The sequence below is a fragment of the Heterodontus francisci genome, chromosome 17 (genome assembly GCF_036365525.1).
Source record: "Heterodontus francisci isolate sHetFra1 chromosome 17, sHetFra1.hap1, whole genome shotgun sequence".
Lineage (NCBI taxonomy): Eukaryota > Metazoa > Chordata > Chondrichthyes > Heterodontiformes > Heterodontidae > Heterodontus > Heterodontus francisci.
This window is the reverse complement of record NC_090387.1, coordinates 14,645,838-14,668,289: the sequence shown is the minus strand read 5'-3', so window position 1 is coordinate 14,668,289 and position 22,452 is coordinate 14,645,838. Positions and strand designations below refer to the sequence as shown.

Genomic DNA, 22,452 nt, shown 5'->3' with positions numbered 1-22,452 from the left:
TGAGTTTTCAGAGACCCTCTGGAGCCTCCTATCCCCCTCTCACCTTTGCCATAGCAGGCATGATGGGTCAGAAACCACCCCCCACCCCCACCTGCTCTTGTCTAAATCCGAAGACCCCATTCCAAAAGCAAGAATAGGGTCATTTTTATTGCTGGGGAGTAGGTCACCAGTGCCTGCAGGGGTGAATCAGCCCACACCCCACAGGGCAACCTTGGAAACTTCCAGGTCTGTTAGTCTCAGCTACTCACAGGGCAAGTTTGCAGAGTCATTGAGGAGGTTAATTGATTGTGTTTTAGAAAAAAAAACAAGTGTTGGAGAACCTTTGAGGAGATAGCCAATTCCAAGTCTATTGACATGAGATGCTTGAATTAACAGACAGTTTAAATGGTAAACATTGTTGGGGTCAACACACACACAATCATTCAACTTCCCATCAGAACCAGGGACTCCATTGGAAGTTTTCATCAGCTCAACTGTTTATTCACAAGAATTTGAAACTGCAGCAGGAATATACAGGACAAAAAAAAAAACAAATACAGAAAAAAAGAGCTACTCAAATTAAATGACAGTGTTTTGTCATTATGACACTTTGTAACCATAGTAACATCTTAAGTTTAAGGGCAGTATCATACAGTCTCCCACTCCAATTCATTCTTTCCTTCCGTCTCCTCACTTCATTCAGTTACCCTTGCCTCAGACGACTGCAGGCTTAAGTTTACCATCACAAACACTCTAGCACAGATTAACTGATCATTCATCTTGCTTCCCACCAAAATGCTACTCTGCTTGGCAACAAGAACTACGGTCCAGAAATTACTATGGGATATTGGTAGTGAAGATCATAAATTAGACCATTGGGCACCCCAATCCTCAGGCAAATTCACACCACAATTTGGGGAAAACATAATTAGTATATGACACAGCAGCCATAGCAATGGGATCAGGAGCTGTGTGGCCAATGTCTGATACAGAAAAGATCCAAGCACCTGACAAAAAAAAACACATTGTTTAACGAAGATATTTTAGGTTCAATTGCTCAGATCTGATCACCTGAGGATGCGCTACACTGTCAAAAGGTGCCGTCCTTTGGGCGTGATGTTAAACCAAGGCCCCGTTAGGCTTCTCAGGTGGATGCAAAAGATTCCATGGCATTATTTCAAAGCAGAACAGGGGAGTTGGTTCCTCAGCCATCACTAGAATACAAATTATTGGTTATCGTCACATTGTTGTTTGTGGGACCTTGCTGTGTGAAAATTGGCTGCTGCATTGACTATATCACAACAGTGGTTACACTTCAGAAAATACTTCATTGGCTATAAAAGCGCTTTGGGACATCCAAAGGTTTTGAAAAAAAAGGTCCTATACAAATGCAAGTTCATTTATTTGGGATTTCTCTGTCAGCCTTCTGCCATTGTGTGCGCAAAAGAAAGGAATAGGGAACTCAAGTTATCATTGATATTCTTGTGCATTGTCAAGAGTTTTTTTTTAAACTGAAAGCTTAGAACTCAAAAACTGAGAAAAAGGGTTTTTCTCTATGAACATTGAATGCTGAAATTTGGTGTTTGAATGGAGGTGAAACACAGACTACAAGGCACCTGTTTCCAAACACCACAGCATAGGGAAATGCCAGGTCACATGACTTGATTGTTAGAGTGTTAGTTTCCCTTTTGCATTGTGAGAAAAGACCACTGAGCTGGGACTTGCTTGCAGACCAGAGAAAAGACCTCTCCCTGTAAAGGAAGACTTGCATCTCTTGGAAAGAAATCCTACATTTGAGGTGTGGCTATGGTCTGCCTGGAGGCGGGAAAAAGACCCCGGGAAAAAAAAAAAAGAGTTGTTGCTCTCTGTGGAGAGACTGCTTTGCAGAGAGGAAGCCCCTACATTTGAAAAGGTGGCAGATTCCTATTGTCTCCAGTCTCTGAAGAATCCCTGTCTCAAGAGTCATTCTTGTTACCTCGTGTTTTGGGAGATCCTGAAATCTCAAGAAAGCTTCTATTGAGAGACTACTAGTTCAAAACTCAAGCAGACTGGTTGCTAGACCCTTTGCTGAAAGACCTGTGATGCCTGCTGCAGACAAATTGCCTTGAACACCTATCCATCAGACTGTTCAACAACCTCACCTGGAGAGACTGAGCGGCATCCAACTATCCATCTTTGGGTCACCTCACCATACTGAAAACATCCCATCAGAATGGGATAAACTCAGTTTATTTTTTTCCTTTTTATTCCTAAGAAACAGCTGTAAATCAAAACATTATTTTTCCCTGGTTAAGCAGTTTTTGAATGCATGTATATGTGCATGAGGGTTATGAAGAAGTTTTAAAAGAATCTTTTGACACATAGCATTATCTCCTTATTGTTTAAGACTTAGTTAATTTTGTTGTTTAAAGGAACCTGGTTTGGTGTGCTATATTCTGGGGTGCAAATGGAGTGTTTAATTTGGCTACTTTTCAGTAGGTGGGAAACTTTACTAATAGGCTGTGACTTGTGGAGTATTGGGATTGAATTAACAGTGCATTACTCCCGCCTTGGTCATAACAGCACCAAGAAATGCCTCTATCATCTTGGACTTTGAGACGTGTAAAAGGGATCGCTATTCATAACAGTTAAGCAAGCACAACTTTTCTGCACCTTGGGCCCTCAAATAGCAATGAGGTGAATCATTCATATGAATGATTTTTGTAATAAATGGCATTGTCTGAAAGATCATTGCTGGAGTGGCAATTGTCCTGCTTTTCTTCAAAATGCCACATCAACAGGGTAATGGAACCTGGTTTTATCATCTCATCCATCCAAAAGGACAGCACCTCAACCAATGAAGTACTCAGCAGAGCGTTCACAGAATGATACAGCCAGCACAAATGCAGGCCACTTAGTCCATTATGCTTGTGTTGGCTATTTGACAGAGCTATCCAATTTATCCCATTTCTCCATTATTTCCCATTACCTTGTAAATATTTATTGAATTCACTTCTGAATGATACTATTGAACATACTTCCAGTAGTGCATTCCAGATCACAAAAACTCACAGCATTAAAAAAAAAGGTTCCTCACATCACTTCTGGTGCTTTTGCCAATCATCAAGTGTTAGCCTCAGTCATTTATTTAAGTCCAGATTTGGGGTCCCAAGATCATCTTTTTCTGATCCAATGGTGAGAATCAAGTCAAAGCAACAGGAAAAAATTAGAATGGAGAAAAATTAGACAGACAATCTGATTTCAGATGTGTTTTCAATGTTATGTTAGGAGAACAATTTGATCCACCAATCCTGACCTCTTCACCTATACAATTAGTCCTTTCTAAAGATGCCACCACATTCCATGCAAGAAATACATAGATCCTTTATGAATTCTGCTTCTGTCTCAAAATCCCACTGGAATATCCTGTATTAGAAGTTGCCGACAACTATTTCTGTAGAAGTTTCGTGGACAGTAAACAAGTCTATTTTGTGCCAAAATCTTTTTTAAAAACGCTTTAATGTCAACATCAAGAGCTCAGTTAGATATAATCAGATTAGCCTGCAATTCTGACAGATGGATAGACTCAGATCAAATTCCTCACTCCAGCTGAAATCATTACTGCGTGCCAATATCTGAGGTTGCTGAAATAATGAGTAATGCTAATCTTTCTGGACTTCCACAATATTTGTTTCATTTCACACTCTGCTTTCTAAAACTTCCAACACCAGCTTGCTAAAATAAATTGCACGTCACGAGACAGATCAGAGATGATTGCAGCTGCCGCATATTTGCTCAGAGTTCAAATCGATGGCAATGGTACAATAAATAGGACATACAGGGCAGAAGTCTCCACTAGATTGGGTGACGACAGGGAGAAGCACAAATACAATTTGCACAAAATTGGCCCAACCAGCACAAATGATCACTGAATTTAAAGTGCAATTGAGTTTCCCAGCTCTAATTAATCGTCATTGCAAGTTCCATTAATTGCCCCCTGTTTGTAGCCCTTCAAGAAAAGGTTGTAAAATTAAGCTGGTCTTTTGGTGTAAGGACACCAATAGGCACATTTTAGAATTTTATTTTTATTTATTTAGAGATACAGCACTGAAACAGGCCCTTCGGCCCACTGAGTCTGTGCAGACCAATAACCACCCACTTATACTAATCCTACAGTAATTCCATATTCCCTACCACATCCCCACCATTCTCCTACCACCTACCTACACTAGGGGCAATTTACATATCAATCTGCAGGTCTTTGGCTATGGAAGGAAACCAGAGCACCTGGCGGAAACCCACGCGGTCACAGGGAGAACTTGCAAACTCCGCACGGGCAGTACCCAGAACTGAACCCGGGGTCGCTGGAGCTGTGAGGCTGCGATGCTAACCACTGCGCCACTGACTATTGTACACCAATATAGCTAGCAGATGGTTCTGTATAGTTTTTTTGAAGTCATGCTCAGTTACCTAAAATCAGGTTACTCACTGGTGGTGAGTAAAAGTGCTTACTTTGTGATAAACCCATTCAGCAGTATTAATAAAACTGTGGTGCCACTCAATACTTTTAAACCAAAATTATTAAATTATATTTAGCAATATGGAAATGAGCTTGAGCAGAAACTTGAGAAAATAAAACTTAAAATGGAGCAGGAGGCTCCGGGAGGCCTTCTCAACCCACTCCCACCTCCGCATCACTTGATGTAGAGTGGGGGAGAGGGGCTGCGTGGAAAATTGGCCGCCCGCCTCAGGCTAATCAAGGCCCTTAAGCTGCCAACCAATGGCCACTTAAGGACCATTGCCTGCCTCCATGGGGATTTTACCCATGGCAAGCAGGCATCCTAGAGCTGGGAAAGGCAGCCGGGTGGAAGTTGGTGACCTGACAATCTGACACAGGGTGCCCTATTGAGGGCCACCACCCTCACTTGCCCCCCCAAATGACCACCCTTGCCTCGCCAAAGCACGACCGATTACCCTCAGCGAGGCAACTCAAACTTACCTGCAGCCCTGGCTCCATGTTCTCGGTTGGGCTGCAGTCCCAGCAGTGGCCAATGCTCCTGGTGGCGCTGCTGGGACTAAGCTGCCAGCCCGATGATTGGCTGGCAACTCTATTAGGTGGGACTTCCTCCCTCAAGCGGGTGGAAGTTGTGCCTCGGAACAGTTAAAGACCGGGGACCTGTGAAATACGAGACAGATCCCCAGGCTAGGTGGAAGCAGGTTCGCCACTGAATTTTACGTTGGTGGCCAGCTCCCGTTTGCTGAATGCAAAATCCAGTCCCAGATGTTGCATCTGTTGAAAACAAAATGAGACCCTCACTGCACACTCAAAACACTCAGCTTCAGGTTACTTGCTGCCATGATTATTTCAAATTAGAATTGTGCAAGACTCATCACAAGAACAGGAGTGAAGAATGAACAGCAATTACAATGAAACATTAAAATCTTTACAGACACAATGGCACTTTTGCTGAAGTCATTTATTTTAATAAAGTAATGTCAACCAATGAGCTGGAGGCAGGGCAAAATAGTTACATAACAAATTATGCACATAGATTCAGTCATGTTCTGATGAAAGGTCACAGACCTGAAACGTTAACTCTGCTTCTCTCTCCATAGATGCTGCCAGACCAGAGTGTTTCCAGCACTTTGTTTTTATTGCTGATTTCAGCATCTGCAGTATTGTGCTTTTAATGTCCAGCTGAATGGCCTCCAGGAGTGAGTGACTGACTGGCTAGGAAATTACCCAATCTCGCCATTCTGGCCAGGACTTGTAGGGTCACGATAAGCAGTCGTATTTTAAACCAAAGTCACCATCAGAACCACTTTGCAGGACTACATTGCTCGATCCAGGATAGATAGCATTAGTGAATCCAGAGGTGAAAAAAAAAAATCCAACATTCCTGCTCCGATTGTTATCCAGCCACATGTAGTCATGTCAGTTGAGCAAAGGATCAAACTCAGCTGTGATGCCCTTAGTAATCAAGTAGCCTATTGACACGCCCTGTCTAGGCAGGTAAATCTATTAAATATCTGAGATAGCAGTTCCCACCAATTCCTACTCCTGTATGGTTCTTCAGAAGGGATGGAGTGAAGAGAAAATAAGAGTCAAAAACTGGTTTGAACAATTATGACCAATATAATTTAAATTCTTTTATTTAAATTAGGGTATGTTTATAGCATAAGCAAAGACAAATTTCAGCAGTTACACAGTTTCAGAGTGCGATGGAGAATTAATGTTACCACAAATACAAAAATCAATTAGACTCAATGCTGTCTCAAATCAGCTCCCCCATACCATCAGGCTTAATCTCTCCCCCAAGTCAGGTGTCCTTATCTCAAATGTCATTTACTCATGATAAATTATAATGAAAAGCAATTGAGAATGCAAGCTTCATTTCAGTTATTCGGATTACGTTGCAATTTATCTGAACAAACAAGTGACACTGATACTACCATATTCTCATTCCAACTGTCCCTACAAGCTGAACTGTCTTTTGGCCTCTGCCCTTACATAAATTAATTAGACTTATCTAACAATGCACCAGATTAGGGTGAAGTACATATTGGAGCTCACACTGGATTTCTACCATATCTCCAGTTTTGCAGATAATCACACACCAAAACCAAATTTGTACAGTCGAAAACATTTAATTCTATTTACACTTGTGTCTAACATTTACTTCTGTATTTATTACAAAACTATAAAAAAGGGGAGATTTTATTTCAACACTCCTGACACAGAATAGGACTGCATATTGAGAATCTGCACACCCCCAGACAATGACTTTCTATCCAACTAAAATTATTCAGGGGAAATGCTAGGCTGGGGATACAGAACTTCACAGTATATGCTCTCACTTTGCACTAGGAATACAAAAATGGAAACCCTTCCATTACACAAATTGAAATAAAACGACAAATGCAGACAGTGCCTTTACAGCTCACCGACGTGTCCACTAAGCTGTGTGGATGTGCAGAAGGTACAGCCCTTGTTCCACATTAAATATTACATGTGTGTGGCCATGCAGCTAAATTTAAACGGTGCCACGCATGAAAAAAAACTGGCCATGCTTAGCAAAACTTTAAAAGGGAACATGGGTTCCTCACTCTTCAGTGATTAGAACAGCCTCTTAGAATAAAACAGTATCCGGTCTTATGGAGAGATTAGCACACAGGAGGTGAAAGCTCATTGGAAGTTTGTTCAGACTCAAACTAATCACTACAGAAAAGTTCCTGATTGTTATCCACCTTAAATAACATTACTACCTCCTTTGCAATTATGTAGCAACTCAGGAATTCCATAATGATAATGCCCATGATAAAAGGACAGAGTTCTAACAGAATCAGAATCCATGCATGCAGTTTCCACACAGCAGTGGGCTATTTTAACACGCAACAATTTGGATTCACATTCCTCTTGACAGCAATTGTAATGCACAAGGGTGTGCATTAGAGGCACAGGAAGCACAATTTCACACTGTATTCTGTTCCCAGTTAGCAGAATTGAATGTTCATCATTTCATTTAACATTTCAAAATTAGCCACCTAAATCTTATTTCACTAAAGAAAGCCAACTGAAGTAAAAGAAAAGTCGTCGAGTGTATGTATCTTGCATCTAAAATAAAATATCACAAACTCCACAGTGTGACTTAAAAAAGGTCAACACAGATATTTAACAACTTAAATGAATCTAGTTTTAACATTCATATTTGGAAGACAAATTCACCACTAGTAACCAGTTAATGGCTGGGATTTAATGAGAAGGCAGTAGCCCTGCTCATCAGCTGGCAAGCCCGCCTCCGCCAGCCCTGGAAGTCACAGCTGTATTTAAACGGTCCTCAGGCAATTAGTTACTTGCAGTCATGGTTTCCGCCCTGCTGAGGCAGGATATCCTGCCTTCAAGAGTTGCCAGCCAGAGAGCCCACAACGCTCAGTCCAAGCAGTGCCACCAAGAGCAGTGGCCACTGTTGGGACTGCAGCAGTCCACAAATTCAGCCAGCAAGATGGGTCAGGACTCGCCAGGGACAATCAGCCAGGCCCTGGCGAGGCCCCTTTGTGAGGCAGAGAGTGCTCAATCAGGAGGGCCCCCCCTGGCCAAGCCTACAAGGCAGCTGCCAGCTTCAACTAAGAGATCTCCCCAGGTGGCAAAATGCCCATCCTCCGCTGGTAAAATTCCAGCAGCGACAGAAAGAAAGATGATGGCATTGTGGTAATGTCACTGGGCTAGTAATCCACAGGCCCAGGCTAATGCCCTGGGGGACACTGGTTCCAATTCCACCAAGGCATCTGGTGGAATTTAAATTCAATTAATGTCATTGATTAATACAAATCTGGAGTTGAAAACTAGCCTCAGTAATGGTGCCATGAAACACCCACATCCCATGAACGAATTTAAAAAAAAAAAAAATGGGGATATTCACAATGTTCAATACCATTTGCAACTCCTCAGATACTGAAACAGTGCAGGCCCATATGCCATGAGACCTGGACAACATTCAGGCTCAGGCTGATAAGCAGCAAGTAACATTCACGACCGTTACGACCAGGTAGTTAATTTTTTTTCCCCCCTGAAAAAATTTCCCTGTTTTTCCATCCACCTGTTCGTAACTAGATTAGTGACTGAAAGTCTTTCCCTCCCTTATACCCCAATAATAAATGACCACATCAACAACACTTTTTTAAAAGTTAAAACAAAGTAGGGTTTATTATAGCCGAGCACTTGGAGAACAGTGGTAGAATCGGGTAGAGTCAGCATGGATTTACGAAAGGGAAATCATACTTGACAAATCTACTAGAATTCTTCGAGGATGTAATGAGTAGAGTTGATGAGGGGGAAACTAGTGGATACGGTTTATTTGGACTTTCAGAAGGCTTTCAACAAAGTCCCACATAAGAGATTAGCATGTAAAATCAAAGCACATGGATTGGGGGTAGTGTATTGCGATGGATAGAAAATTGGTTGGCAGACAGGAAACAAAGAGTAGGGATAAATGGGTCTTTTTCCGAATGGCAGGCAGTGACTAGTGGGGTACCACAGGGATCGGTGCTAGGACCCCAGCTATTCACAATATATATTAATGATTTAGATGAGGGAACTAAATGTAATATCTCCAAATTTGCAGATGACAAAACTGGGTGGGGAGGGTGAGTTGTGAGGAGGATGCAGAGGTTTCAGGGTGATTTGGACAAGTTGGGTGAGTGGGCAAATGTATGGCAGATGCAGTATAATGTGGATAAATGTGAGGTTATCCACTTTGGGAGCAAAAACAGGAAGGCAGATTATCAGGATGGCTATAAACAGAGAGAGGAATACGCAGCAAGACCTGGGTATTCTCATACACCAGTCGCTGAAGGTAAGCATGCAGGATTCGAGTACAGGAACAGGGATGTCTTGCTACAATTATACAGGGCCTTGGTGAGGCCACACCTGGAATATTGTGAGCAGTTTTGGTCTCATCTGAGGAAGGATGTTCTTGCTATAGAGGGAGTGCAGCGAAGGTTTACCAGACTGATTCCTGGGATGGTGGGACTGACATATGAAGAGAGATTGAGTCGGTTAGGATTATATTCGCTGGAGTTCAGAAGAGTGAGGGGGGGGGGGATCTCATAGAAACCTATAAAATTCAAACAGGACTTGACAGGGTAGATGCAGAAAGGATGTTTCCGATGGTGGGAGTCCCCAGAACCAGGGGTCATAGGTTTACCCTGTATCCTTAAACTTTCAGGACTGAGATAAGGAGAAATTTCTTCACTCAGAGAATGGTGAGCCTGTGGAATTTGCTACCACCGAAAGCAGTTGAGGCTAAAACATTGTATGTTTTCAAAAAGGAGTTAGATATAGCTCTTGGGTCTAAAAGGGATCAAAGGATATGGGGGAGGAAAGCGGGAACAGGTTACTGAGTTGGATGATCAGCCATGATCATAATGAATGGCGGAGCAGGCGCGAAGGGCCGAATGGCCTACTCCTGCTCCTATTTTCTATGTTTCTATATTAACACACAAACTCAGGAAGGGGGTTAATTTCACCACACACACTTACAAATATTCATGGAAAAGGCAAGGACATTTACTAAATAGAAGCTTATCTTGACTACTAATATGGATTTTAGTTAAAACTGGGAGTCCTTTTTTAAAAATATTAAAAAGTCCAAAGATTGAGATCACTGATTGGAAAAGACAAGTTGGGGAGGAGCCATTTGAAACATCTTCTTTGTACTCTTGAAGGTAAATGGAGGAAGCTTGGTTTGGCTGAAGTCACCTTTTGGACAGAGAGAAAACTGGTAGAAATCAGACTTTCCTGCTGTTTCTGCAGCTTGTCTTATTGATTTTTCTTGCTGGATTTGTCAAAGTGTGACTCATTTTTAATTTTTCTTGTTGAAAAGAACTTTGAGAGAAGTCTATGCAGCTTCAGGCAAGCTATGGCTTCTTACAGGGAGATCAGTGTCTCCAGGCCGCACACAGCAGCTGTGTAAAAATATAGGCTGTACCTTCAAACTGATAGTTTCAAGTCCAGGCAGATTGGATAAGGGTTTCCTGGGTCCTAAAGATAGACCCTTTTCAAGTTGCTGTCCCACCTGACCTCTCTCCTCCATTGTAAACAATCAGAACTTAAATATGATGGATAAAATGGTGGTTGACATTAATACTCAAATGCACAAAACACAATTTACAAGGGGGTGCTCATTTATTCATGACACATGTGCCAGGCAATGACCATCTCAAACAAGAGAGAATCTAACCATCTCCCCTGGACATTCAATGGCATTACCACTGAATCCACTACCAACATTCTGAACATTTCGATTGATCAGAAACTGAACTGGACCAGCCATATAAATACTGTGGCTACAAGTGTAGGTCAGAAACTGGTAACTGAGGTGAGGAACTCACCTTATTCTCCAAAGCCTATCCACCATCTACAAAGGCACAAGTCAGGAGTGTGATAGAATACTCTCCACTTGCTTGGATGAGTGAAGCTCCAAAAACACTCAAGAAGCTTGACACAAATCTCACAATCAGGAAAAAGCAGCCCACTTGATCAGCACCCCATCTACCACCTTAAATATTCACTCCCTGCACCACCGACGCACAGTGGCAGTAGTGTGTACCATCACAAGATGAATTGCCGCAACGCACAAAGGCTTCTTCGTCAGCACCTTCGAAGCCCACAACATCTACCAACTAGGAGGACAGGGACAGCAGATACGTGGGAACATCAACACCTGCAAGTTCCCTTCCAAGCCACACATCATCTGACTTGGAACTATAAATCGCCATTCCTACACGGTCACTGGATCAAAATCCTGGAATTCCCTTCTTAACATTACTGTGGAAGTACCCATACCTGATGAAATCATGGAGTCAGAATCTGCAGTGGTTCAAGGCAGCAGCTCATCACAACTTCTCAAGGGCAATTAGGGATGGGCAACAAATGCTGGCCTTGCCAGCGATGCCCACATCCCATGAAAGAATAGAAAGGTCCTTAAGTATCTATTCACACCAGCCAGGGTCCAGTAGGTGATGGAACCTCCCCCACCATCCCACTCAATTTTACACTGCCACCCGATATGGACATCAGTACAGACCCTTCCGAAATAGCACATTGAAAGAAGGTTACTGAAACATCTGTAGCACGATTGGGTTGGGAGGAATTAATGCAGGAATAATTTCCTTTTATAGGGCTATCAGCTTAGGTTTGTGCGCATGCACGTTTGACCTCACAAAGACATGGGATCAGCTGGCATCAAGCACTCCCTGGTATCGCTCAGATTCTGAGTCTTTATACTTCGCTAACATGCCTCAAGCCTAGTAGCAGAAAACTATGCCTAACTACATGCACCCTACCCAAACAAATTCTTAGACTTAAGAGTCAGTCATTTACAGCACAGAAGGTGGCGATTCAGCCCATTGCGTTCATGCAGCTTTTCAGAGCTATCCAGTCAGTCTGTCTACTCCCCCATTCGATCCCCATAGCCCTGCAAGTCCATTTCCCTCAGGCAGCCATCCAACTGCCTCATCCCTGCGGGCAGCAAGTTCTAGGTCATTATCACCCGTTGCTTCCTCATATTCCCCCTACATCTTTTGCCCAAAGCTTTCAATCTGTTTCCCCTTGGTGTTGTACTATTATTTAATGAGAACAATTTTTCCTTGTCTAACTTATCTAAGCCAGTCATAATCTTGTGCATTTCTATTAAATGTCCTCTCAATCTCCCCCAAGGAGAATTGTCTGCCCATTCCACTAGCCTACATCCTGCTGCATGTGGTTCAGATCATTCTCACTGTTTGCCATACCTCCAAGTTTGGTGTCATCTGAAAGAAATGTATTAAGACAGACCATACTTATTTCACCTCAAACCCTTGTAGCCAACAGACACAGGAGACCATGATGGACTTGAACCCCAATCCAATGGATTAAAGGCCAGTGTCTCATCCTTACTCCATCCAGTTCTCCATGTTCTATTTATACAAGTGGTGCAGTCATAAGACATGGTATCTTTCTAACTGATATATTGGTCGTCAATAGCAGTACAGAAGTTACTAAAAAGAAAAAAAATTACTTCTTCTGATACGTTAAAAAAAATTGCTTTTATACAGCACTTTTCAAAACCCCCAAGATGTCTCAAAGTGCTTTATAGCCAATGAAGTACTTTCGAAGCAATAAAAAAGGAAAGGTGCTGTCTCACCTGCTGAGTATTTCCAGCATTTTCTTACTAAATTTCAGATTTTCAGCATCTGCAATATTTTGCTTAAAGTACTTTGAAGTGCAGTTATTGTTGTAATGTACAAAATCCGCCAGCCAATCTACAGATCGCAATGTCTCACACAGTAATTTGATAATCTGTTTGAGTGGTGTTGGTTGAGGGGTTGGCCAGGACAGTGGAGAGAACACTCCCCCTGCTCTTCTGCAAATTCATACCATGGGACTTTTACCTCAACACTGCAGTGAAGTATCGGCCCAGGTTATGTACTGAAGTCTTCAACTGTCTGACTCAGAAGAGTGTGCTACCATTGAGCAAAGGCTCACAGCAAGTGCCTTGTTGGATCAGAAGAAGACAGGACCAGTCTTGGCACATTTCCCCAAAGTTAAACAGCCTGGTAATATTTACAGCCAAAGCTCACATGTGGGCAATTATTACTTCACTAAGATACCAGAGGGTAGTAGAAATTGTGAAACCATTAACTGGCAAGGAGTCAATGCCTTCAGAAAGGATTGCAGAAGGAAATGGGAGGGAAAGCAGCTGAAAATTGCATAATTCTGTGTGTTTCCTCATGCAACAAAGAAACAATTGTTCAAAGGAATAGCAGGGTTTTTTTTGACCTTCAAAACAAATATCAGTATAGTGATGGATGGATCTCTCAGAACCTACATTTTGGGTAAAAATAGCCAAGAAAAAAAAAAAGGCAAACTCTTCTCAAATGGACAAGGTGCAAAGATCTTTGCTTGAAAAAAATATAATTGCTCAGGAGGGCTTGACTGTACAGTGAAGAGCACTCTCTCCCTCAGACTCCAGAGGTAAGTCATGGAGGGTAAAGAGGAAATCTTACTGAAATACTGAAAGGACTTTTTTTTTTTAAATTCTTAAATGCAACATAGGATGTTATGAAGCTCTAGTCAAGTTCCTGAAGGAAGGGCATATTTTTGGTTTAATCTCAGTTGAGGGTTGAAACATATTTTTGCCAAATTTCAGTTCCAGTTTCAGCACCAATTACTCCCAGGTCAGGCACTAACACCTCCAACAATGTGCCTTGGCTCTGATCGAAGAAGGCCACCACTATATCAATGGAATTTTTCTGCTAGTTCCTGCAGCTAGAATCTTCATGATCTCTTATAGCAAGGTGGCCGCACTTGAGCTGAATTTGGAACCATTGAGGTTCACAACCACTTAAAGAAAATTCAACCCAGTTCTTAAACACCGTGGGAAGTTTTCTATGTTAAAGGCCATATAAATGAAAGCCATCGGTATGGAGTTACTTCACGTAGAACCCTTACAACCAAAAGGTCGAGGAAACTTATCAGTCTGAGTTTGAAATTTCTATGGATCTCACTATCAGCATTACCCATTACAGGAGAATGTCAATTCATACTATGGCTCCTACTTGGACAAGGTACCAGAGAACAGCGAACACCCATGAGGCCATTACGCTTCCTTTCCTTTGGGGCTGGGGAAGGAGAAGAAAGCAGATGGGCTAGGGAGGTTAGATACAGACTTCCAATTTTGTACAATCCATTCAGTTCACAACCCCTAATTCTATCCCCTAGCAAAGCACTTTACAGCTAATCAAGTTCTTTTGAAGTGCAGACACTGTTGTAATGTAAGAAACATAGTACCCAATTTGTGCACAGCAAGCTCCCACAAAACAGCAGATAATGACCAGATAATTTGTTTGAGTGATGTTGTTTGAGGGATAAATATTGGCTAGGACACCAGTCAGGACCTCAGTTTAACATCTCATCTGAAAGATGATACCTCCAACAATGCAGCATTCCTTCAGTAGTGCACTGGACTGTTAGCCTAGAACTTCTGATAGACAAAAGTGCTACCAACTTGAGTCATGGTTGACATATCTTTGAGGTAGCAAATATGTTGGTGTTAAAGTTATGGTGCCAGGAAACTATGTTGATGTGTATAGAAGATTCACTATTGACTGCACTAAACACTTTAGGAAGTTTCAACAGATACAATGACATTGTGTAAAACCAAACTGGTTATTTCCTCTGTCACAGTATCTAAAACGGTTGTCCAACAACTTTTTCACTTCCAGATCCTGAGCAATGAATTAGTGGATAGTTGACCTAGTCCTACTAATCCTTGGGGTATCTTGTTTCAGCAGAGGCAACTTTGTTTAAATTGAGAAACAGAGGTCAACAAAGTAGCATACCAAGGAAAGATGAAGTAGTTGTTAAATAATGCAAAACTGAAATTTGATAGAAGCTTGTAGTTATGAGGAAGAGAAGGCTAGAAGCAGTAAAGAATCCCACCCTTTTGAAATATTGGAAATAAAATTAAAGAGAACAAAGGATGTTGCAAAACTCGTCACGTGCAGGCACAGACTTCATTTAATATCTTATCTGAAAGGAGAGAGTGAAGATACAGGGAAAACAGTGTTTGTAGGAGAGTATATCTACAAATCATGGGGAAAGGTTGGTACAGTGTATGTATTAAGTGTCAGTGGTAGTACATGTGCCTCTGAGGTAGCAGGTGCTGGGTTCAAATCCCACTTCAGACACTTGATCACATAATCTAGGGTGATTCACTTCAGTCTCATACCGAATTGTCAGAGGAGCTGCATTTAAGATGAGATGGTAAACCAATGTCTGCTCAGGTGGGTGTAAATTTGAAGAGCAAGGGAGATCTCAGTGCCCTGCTCAACACTCCCCCTTCTCAACGAACACCAAGAAAATGGAGTAATTGGCCACTTCTCATTTGCTCATTAAGAAATCTTGCTATACACAAATTGGCTGTTGTGTTGCCTAGATAACTGTAGCAACACTACAAAAGTAATTTATCAACCGCGAAGCACTTTCGGTATCCCGAGAATGTGAAAGGCACAATGCAAGTTGTTTCTTAGAACTTGTTTAGGTAGAGTTAATCAGTGCCTTGTTGCAGCTACAGAGAGCATGATGTGAGGCTGGTTAGAAAACAAAGTGAACAACATTGGCTGCATAGAAGTACCAATAAACCACAATAGCCATAACGTGAGGCTCAATCTCCATGAACTGCATGCTTTAGTTTTACAAGGCAAGACCACAGAGAGTTGTCTAAACAGAAAATATTGGAAGCGCAGAGCAGGATACTTGGAGAAAAAACATGGGGTAATATTGTGGCTTGGAATGCTGAGTCAGAACTTGCACATGAAACTTTAAACTGACCCATTGTGCATTTAGAGCAGAACATCACACAGCATGCTCTTTTTGTTAGCTGTTTTCCCTCGAACTTCAGTTCAAAATTTTGCACCACAAATTGCAGGAAGTGCAATCCAATAATGGCACCTCAGACCTTAGTGAATAATGGGGGCAACAGGGTATTTTCTCAACTAACGAGATTTAAAGATAAAAGCAAGAATGAAGGAGTAGGATATGAGGTGAAGCAGAATTAACTTAGATACAGAAAGGAAAAGAGAAAAAGTGAAGATAGATTGGATTAGCTGGGGGTGGGGGGGGGGGGGGGGTGGGTGGGGATTAAATGAAATAATTCATGAACCTGAAAATCAAAAATGAATGAGACTCCACATTTTGATGTTTGGTTTTCAAATCCTTCAATAGACTTGCCTCTCTCTAATCTCCTCCAGCCCACAACTCTCAGATGATATCTGCACTCTAATTCTGGCTCTTGCACATCACCGCTTTTAATTGTTTCACCATTGGTGGCCCTAAACGCTAGAATTCCCTTCCCTCCCTCACTTTCCTCCTTCAGGATACTCCTTCAAACCTAGCTCTTTGACCAAGCTTTTGGTCATCTGAGTTAATATCTCCTTATGTGGCTCAATCTCATTTTGCTTTATGATGCTCCTGTGAAGCACCTTGGAACGTTTTATGTTAAAGGCACTATACAAGTCTAAAGTTGTTGTTTTCCAGGACAGGGAGGTTGAGTGGTATTGCAGGAACATAAATCTCATCAAAAAGGGTTCTTACATTGCCAAGCACCAGCTCAAACTTTCTGCAATGAGCTCAATGCATATTTACTGTGCAAATGCAACAGCTTCTCAAAATTCACAGGCAGGTAGATAAGTGTCCCTTTTCGCAAGTGTACAACCAGGTGAGAAAGGGGTCTAGGTAAAAGCCTGCTCGGGTCTGCAAATGAGACCCGACCCAAGCCCAACAGAACCCCATCCCACTCCGAGCCTGACCAGAGTCCTTCCATTTTTTCCCACACCCAACCATCAGTTAACTTACCTTTCGTTTTTCACTTTGTTCCTTACCTGCACAAGCTTAAAATAACAAAACCATCTTTAAAGTCCAAAAAGTAAATCATTAGAGTCACTTACCTGAGGTGGTGATAGTGTGTGTCCGATCCAGCCTGACCTGAGCTAGAATGCCAGACCCAGAAGTGCGACCCGACCCCAACCCGACGCGTAGTCGGGTCCCGTCGGGTTTGGGTTGGGTAGCAGGCCTTTAGGTCTAGGGGTTCCCTCTCAGCCTTTGCATGGTTTGACCGTAACAAGGTTTAATTTTTAAAACACTTTTTAAGCCCCCCCCCCCCCACCCCTTAGTGAAACCTCGTTCACTGCTCTCCAACTGTAAGGCAAAGAAATCAAATAGGTTTTCTTAGATTTAAAAAGAAAAAGGTGGAAGTTTATTAACCTTAAACTCTAATTCAGTTAACAACTACAAATACACGACGCGACCACGCATACACAATAAACATACCCAGATAGAGAGACAGAAAAGTAGAAAGAATAAAGGGGAAAAGTTTGCGGCAATAGCTGGGATTTATTTATGGTCCTTTGAGTTTGATGTAGAGGCTCGGATTGCCGGTAAGTCTTACTATTTCTTTGGGGCCCAGTGCACGCTTTAAAACTTGTTTCGATGTAGGAGTCTTTTCTCTTGAGGTTTAAGTGACTTCAGTAGAGACACACAGACACACAGACACACAGACACACAGACACACAGACACACAGACACACAGACACACAGACACACAGACACACAGACACACAGACACACAGACACACAGACACACAGACACACAGGAGAGAGGCTCTCTTCTTCCAAGTTCAGTTGCAATTTGATCCAAACTGTGCTGTGAGCAGTTCAAACAAAACCCTGGGCCAGCAGGTTAGTCATATGACAAACTCCTGCATTTGTGGATTCTCCATCTTAGCGACACCCTTGAATGCTGGCTTTCTTATGCATTCAATGTCTGGTGATCAAAATCCATTTGGGTTAATTGGATCAGGGAGCAGTTCTCTTGTCTCCAGGCACTATGCAAATGTTTTCCAGCCACTGCTGATCTCTTTAAACAAGTCATCTCTTCCTTCCAGCAACAGTTTAAAATTAATGTTCATATGAAGAAATTAATATGCCTTATTCATGGCAGATGGAGTCTTCATGACACAAGGCTAATGGCGGAGTAATACAAACTGTCCAGCAATCTGTGGTGATTTGTAACTCACGGAGTCTCTCTTCCATGCCACAAATTGTTGGGTTATTTCCATCCTCAACAGGCATGCTAAGCTCACTTATTTCCCCAGCAAATTCTACACCACAATTTCAGATTTCTAGCTTTTGTCCTTTTCTCCATCCTTTCTTTCCCTACTGCAGAAGGTTAATTGATTATGAGAATAATTGAATTACTCCACCGGATAGCAATGACCTAATTACTTATTGTTCATGTATTATTGTTTAAGAAATGCAAGCCTGCATAATGACCTAGCAAATATATCAGCCATACTCGGATAGCTCATTGACATGATTGTAAATACTGCCACTCTAGTGTAACTAAGTGAAATGCAGTGCTTTAACCGAGTCTTATAATAAGAGAAATACTGTGCATGTTGAATGGGCTTACTGAACACTAAGAAGCTTCAAATTAACTGTCAACCACCAAGAGTTATAAATAAATAGTGAAACAGCATTAAAGCAGAACATAATATTTTCCAGGAGAACCTTGCAGTGCCACAGGGCATCGAGAGTGATTTAGGCATTTGGAGCAGTGTCAAGACAGGCAGAGTTCTCACCCAGGTCAGAGAAAAGGGAAAAGCTAGCCCCTCAAATCACTCCATCCCCCTCAGCATCAGACTTGGTACCAAAGGGGTCTGCAGGTAAAGTGCACTTCAAATCCACTTTTCTTTTATTTACAGATACCAGGCCAACTCCCAGTGTTACAATAAATTTTAGTTTAACTAATGACCTAAATATCAGTTTATGAACAAGGCAAGTGTGATTTGTACTGAAACTTTTTTTCCCTAAAAAAAAAAGAGGGTTTGTCATCTTTTAATGGTTAAAATCAGTCTCTAAAAGAAACTTAGTTCTATAGACACCCAGCATGAAAATGGCACTGACGGACTAGTCAATGTGTTGAAATACGGCCTTTTAAAAAAAAAAATTGCTAGGAGAAAAAGAAAAAAATAATCAAATCGAGAGAGAAACCAAATGCGTCATATTGCACGTACACTTTGTGTTTAAATTTGAAACATTTGATTCATTTTTTTTAAAAAAAGTCAAGTCAACAAGACTTCAAGGTTGATTGCCCCGTACAGAAAAGTTTGACACTCTTTAATTGCACTTTCCTGGGGGCACCCTATAAATATTAACGTTCTTGTGTCCCTATAGGCGGATATGAACCACACTTTGAACGACCACTTCTGGGGGGAAAAAACTGCAAGGGAAAAGTACTTTCACTGCAGAAACATCCAGCACGAGTGTGTTGAGGTCAGTCAGTCACCACATCTGTTGACTATTAACGATGCCATTGACTGACCTTCAAAAGACCCAGATTGACAATCATCCTTCAAATGCGCTATTGCAACTTACCTTGGTCCCTAGGTGGATTTGGATGTCCATCTCATGTTTCTTTTTCTCCAGCAGACTGAGCACGTACTCCTGGAAGACCCCGACCTTGGTGAAGAAGTGCTCATTGTGCCAGCAGCCTTCCATGTTGTCAAAGTCCACCCCGAGCCCCAGGAGGAAGCGGACGCTGCTGGGGTCGAGGGCGATCTGCTGGGGTCTGGCCAGGAGTGCCGTGCGGCAGCGCTCCTCCAGCAGTACCAGGCGCTGCACTTTGCGGGAACGGGCGGCGATGAGAGCGGCCGTGAGCCCCACGGGTCCCGAGCCCACAATCAGCACCTTCACCCGGGCTCTCCAATGCCGGTAACCATCGACACTCACTTTCAGCAAGACATAGACCAGCACGGCCACTAAGGTGCTCAGGGCAGTATCGTACGCCAGGGTCTCGTATTGCTCCATCTCTTGTGTTGTTGCATTTAACCAGCCCTGGTTAGTTTCAGTGCATCGCATGTCAATTTCAACAGCAGGAAGAATCCAGGGTTATTTATGTCTTTTCTTCCTTTCAATTGCAGATTCTGCTGAATCGCTCCATTTCTTGTCTTCTTATCACTCTGGTAGCTAAGGTAACTCGCGAATTGGATTTAACAGAAAAGGTAACCCTTCAACCTCACTGCCTCTGTCACACACACACTCTCTAAACGTCAACTCTGGAGATGCAAACATTGGCTGACGCATGTCCAGTCTTAACAAACTTTCAATGAGGAGCTTCCGTGCATTCAAACTCGAGGCACGAAAAGAAAAAGCACAAACAATTTAAAGCAATCAATTGGCAGGATTGAATGAGCTTTGCAAAAGTACGTCCTTTCCACGTCACCTGGCAATCGTGAAATCTCAGGAAAGGGTATTAAGCCCAGCAAGGAATGTTAATGGTATTACCCTTTCTTCCCCCACCTCCTTTCATTTTTATTCATCACTCGATTTGTTGCAAAACTATGTTGCAATACATATATTTTAAAAATCATTGATTTTTTTTTTCAAATCTCTCTCTGCCAAATTCATTCGCGATTCTCAATGCTCTGCAAATATTGCCAGATTCCCAGCGGGCCACACTTAAACTAAATCGATTCTGTCCTGATGCTAGAACCTGGTTTGGAATTTCCACTAAATCTTTCCGAAGCAGAATATGCCATGTGTCCAGTCCAGCTCGGCTAGATTGCCAAACAAATATTGTGTTCGGATTAGGATTCCAATGGGCGTGTTTGTAAAGAAGAAAACAAAAAAGAATGTTATACTCCAGTCGGTTTAATCCCATATGCGGCAGATTTTCTAAATTACTATTACGCTTGCTAACGTCACTGACGTTAAGAATGTAATCTCCTGTAATATTGTTTTTTCCAAAAAGCGAAATAAAATGGTTTCACACCGATCGCAGTTTAGACCACAGCCAATTCAGGTGATGCTACACTACCTGCTGGAACTTGGTGCACCGAGAAGGAGAAGAATTGAGGAAAATCGCAGGATTTAGAGCAAGGGTGGGAAGTGTGGAAATTGCAGGGTCATGTTAATTATCAGTGCTGAAATAATAGTGAGCACAAAGGTGTCGGGCATAGCTCAGCTGGTAGCACTGGGTGTCTCTGACTCTTGAAGATTGTGGATTTAAGCACCACTCCTGAGCATAAAAATCTAGACTGAATGCAACACGGAGGGAGTACTACACAGTCAGAGGTGCTGACCTTCATCGAGTCATGCAGCACTGAAACAGGCCCTTCAGCCCACCGAGTCTGTGCCAACCAACAACCACCCATTTATACTACTCCTACATTAATCCCATATTTCCTACCACATCCCCTACACTAGGGCCAATTTACAATGGCCAATTTACCTATCAACCTGCAAGTCTTTGGCTGTGGGAGGAAACCGGAGCACCCGGCAGAGACCCACACAGTCATAGGGAGACCTTGCAAACTCCACACAGGCGGTACCCAGAACTGAACCCAGGTCGCTGGAGCTGTGAGGCTGCAGTGCTAACCATTGTGCCACTGTGCCACCCAAATGAGATGAGATATTAACCTGAGGCCCTAGCTGCCCTCTCAAATGGATAATAAATATCTCAAAGAAAAGGAGGGGAGTTTTCACCAGTGTCCTGGCCAATAACCAACATCACTAAAAATAGATGATTTTTTTGTTTTGTTTTTTGGTATCCTTCCATCTAGGAAGGATGATGGGCATGCAGTAAACAACCATTTAGATGGGGGTGTCTTTTCTTGGTGCACCTTTGCTGATGGCTGTGAAGGCCAATCCTTGAGAGGCAGGTTCTGCCACAAGTGCTGCATGTGAAGCTGCCAAGTGACGCTGAGTTGATTTTGATGTTACCGTCTGTTGTTATCACATTACAAATATTGGGACCTTGCTATGTACAAATTGGCTGCCACATTTTCTACATTACAACAGTGATTACATTTCAAAAAGTATTCAATTGGCTGTAAAATGCTTTGGGACATCCTGAAGTTGTGAACATTGCTAAATAAATGCAAGTCTTTCTTTCAAATGGAAGTGTCATGCAGGCCCCCACCTGCCAAGAATGAGGCACATTGGTTTTGTCATATGAACATTGATTTTGAACTGTTGCTGGAGCGAAGAAATGACTTGTTGAACAGATCAGCTGTGGCTGGAAAAAACATTTGCATACTAACAGACAGCGCTTGTGTCGACAAAGGACCATTTCCTGACACATTCCACCCACAATGGATGTTGATCACCTGACAGTGAGGGGTGGGGAAGCGCATGCCAGGGCCTGCTGGGGTGATGCTATGCACAGGGACTAGGACTGGTTGGACCAGCTGGTCACATGACTAACTGGCTGTTCCAGGGTTTTTTGAACTAGCCACAGAGATTTGAACTGAGGAAAGACTGTTTACTCCTGGACTGAGAAGATCTCTCCTGTCTGCTCCCATCTCTTTCTCACAAGCCTCTGAATCTACTGAAGACACATGAACCCCAAGAGAGAAAAGTCTCCTTCAGCGAATAAGGTTTAAGAAGAATACTGG

At 42.4% G+C, this 22,452-nt stretch overlaps 1 protein-coding gene and 1 long non-coding RNA gene across 3 annotated transcripts in view; both read right to left on the bottom strand.

The window, feature by feature from the left end:
• The window catches only part of si:dkey-234i14.6 (uncharacterized), a 165,631-nt gene extending 145,340 nt beyond the window's left edge, over positions 1 to 20,291 (bottom strand). The window contains exon 1 of one of the 2 annotated variants that reach the window (XM_068049086.1): positions 19,433 to 20,291. In XM_068049086.1, coding sequence (XP_067905187.1) covers positions 19,433 to 19,915 — 483 coding nt within the window. In that variant the 5' untranslated portion in view covers positions 19,916 to 20,291. The remainder of the gene's footprint in view (positions 1 to 19,432) is intronic. The other variant, XM_068049085.1, reaches the window with a different exon arrangement.
• Positions 5,418 to 7,057, bottom strand: LOC137379153 (uncharacterized). The gene is made up of 2 exons (XR_010976746.1): positions 6,904 to 7,057; positions 5,418 to 6,029 (listed from the first exon to the last, which is right to left on the bottom strand). It is a non-coding gene; the product is annotated as an uncharacterized lncRNA (long non-coding RNA).
• Positions 20,292 to 22,452: the final 2,161 nt, after the last annotated feature.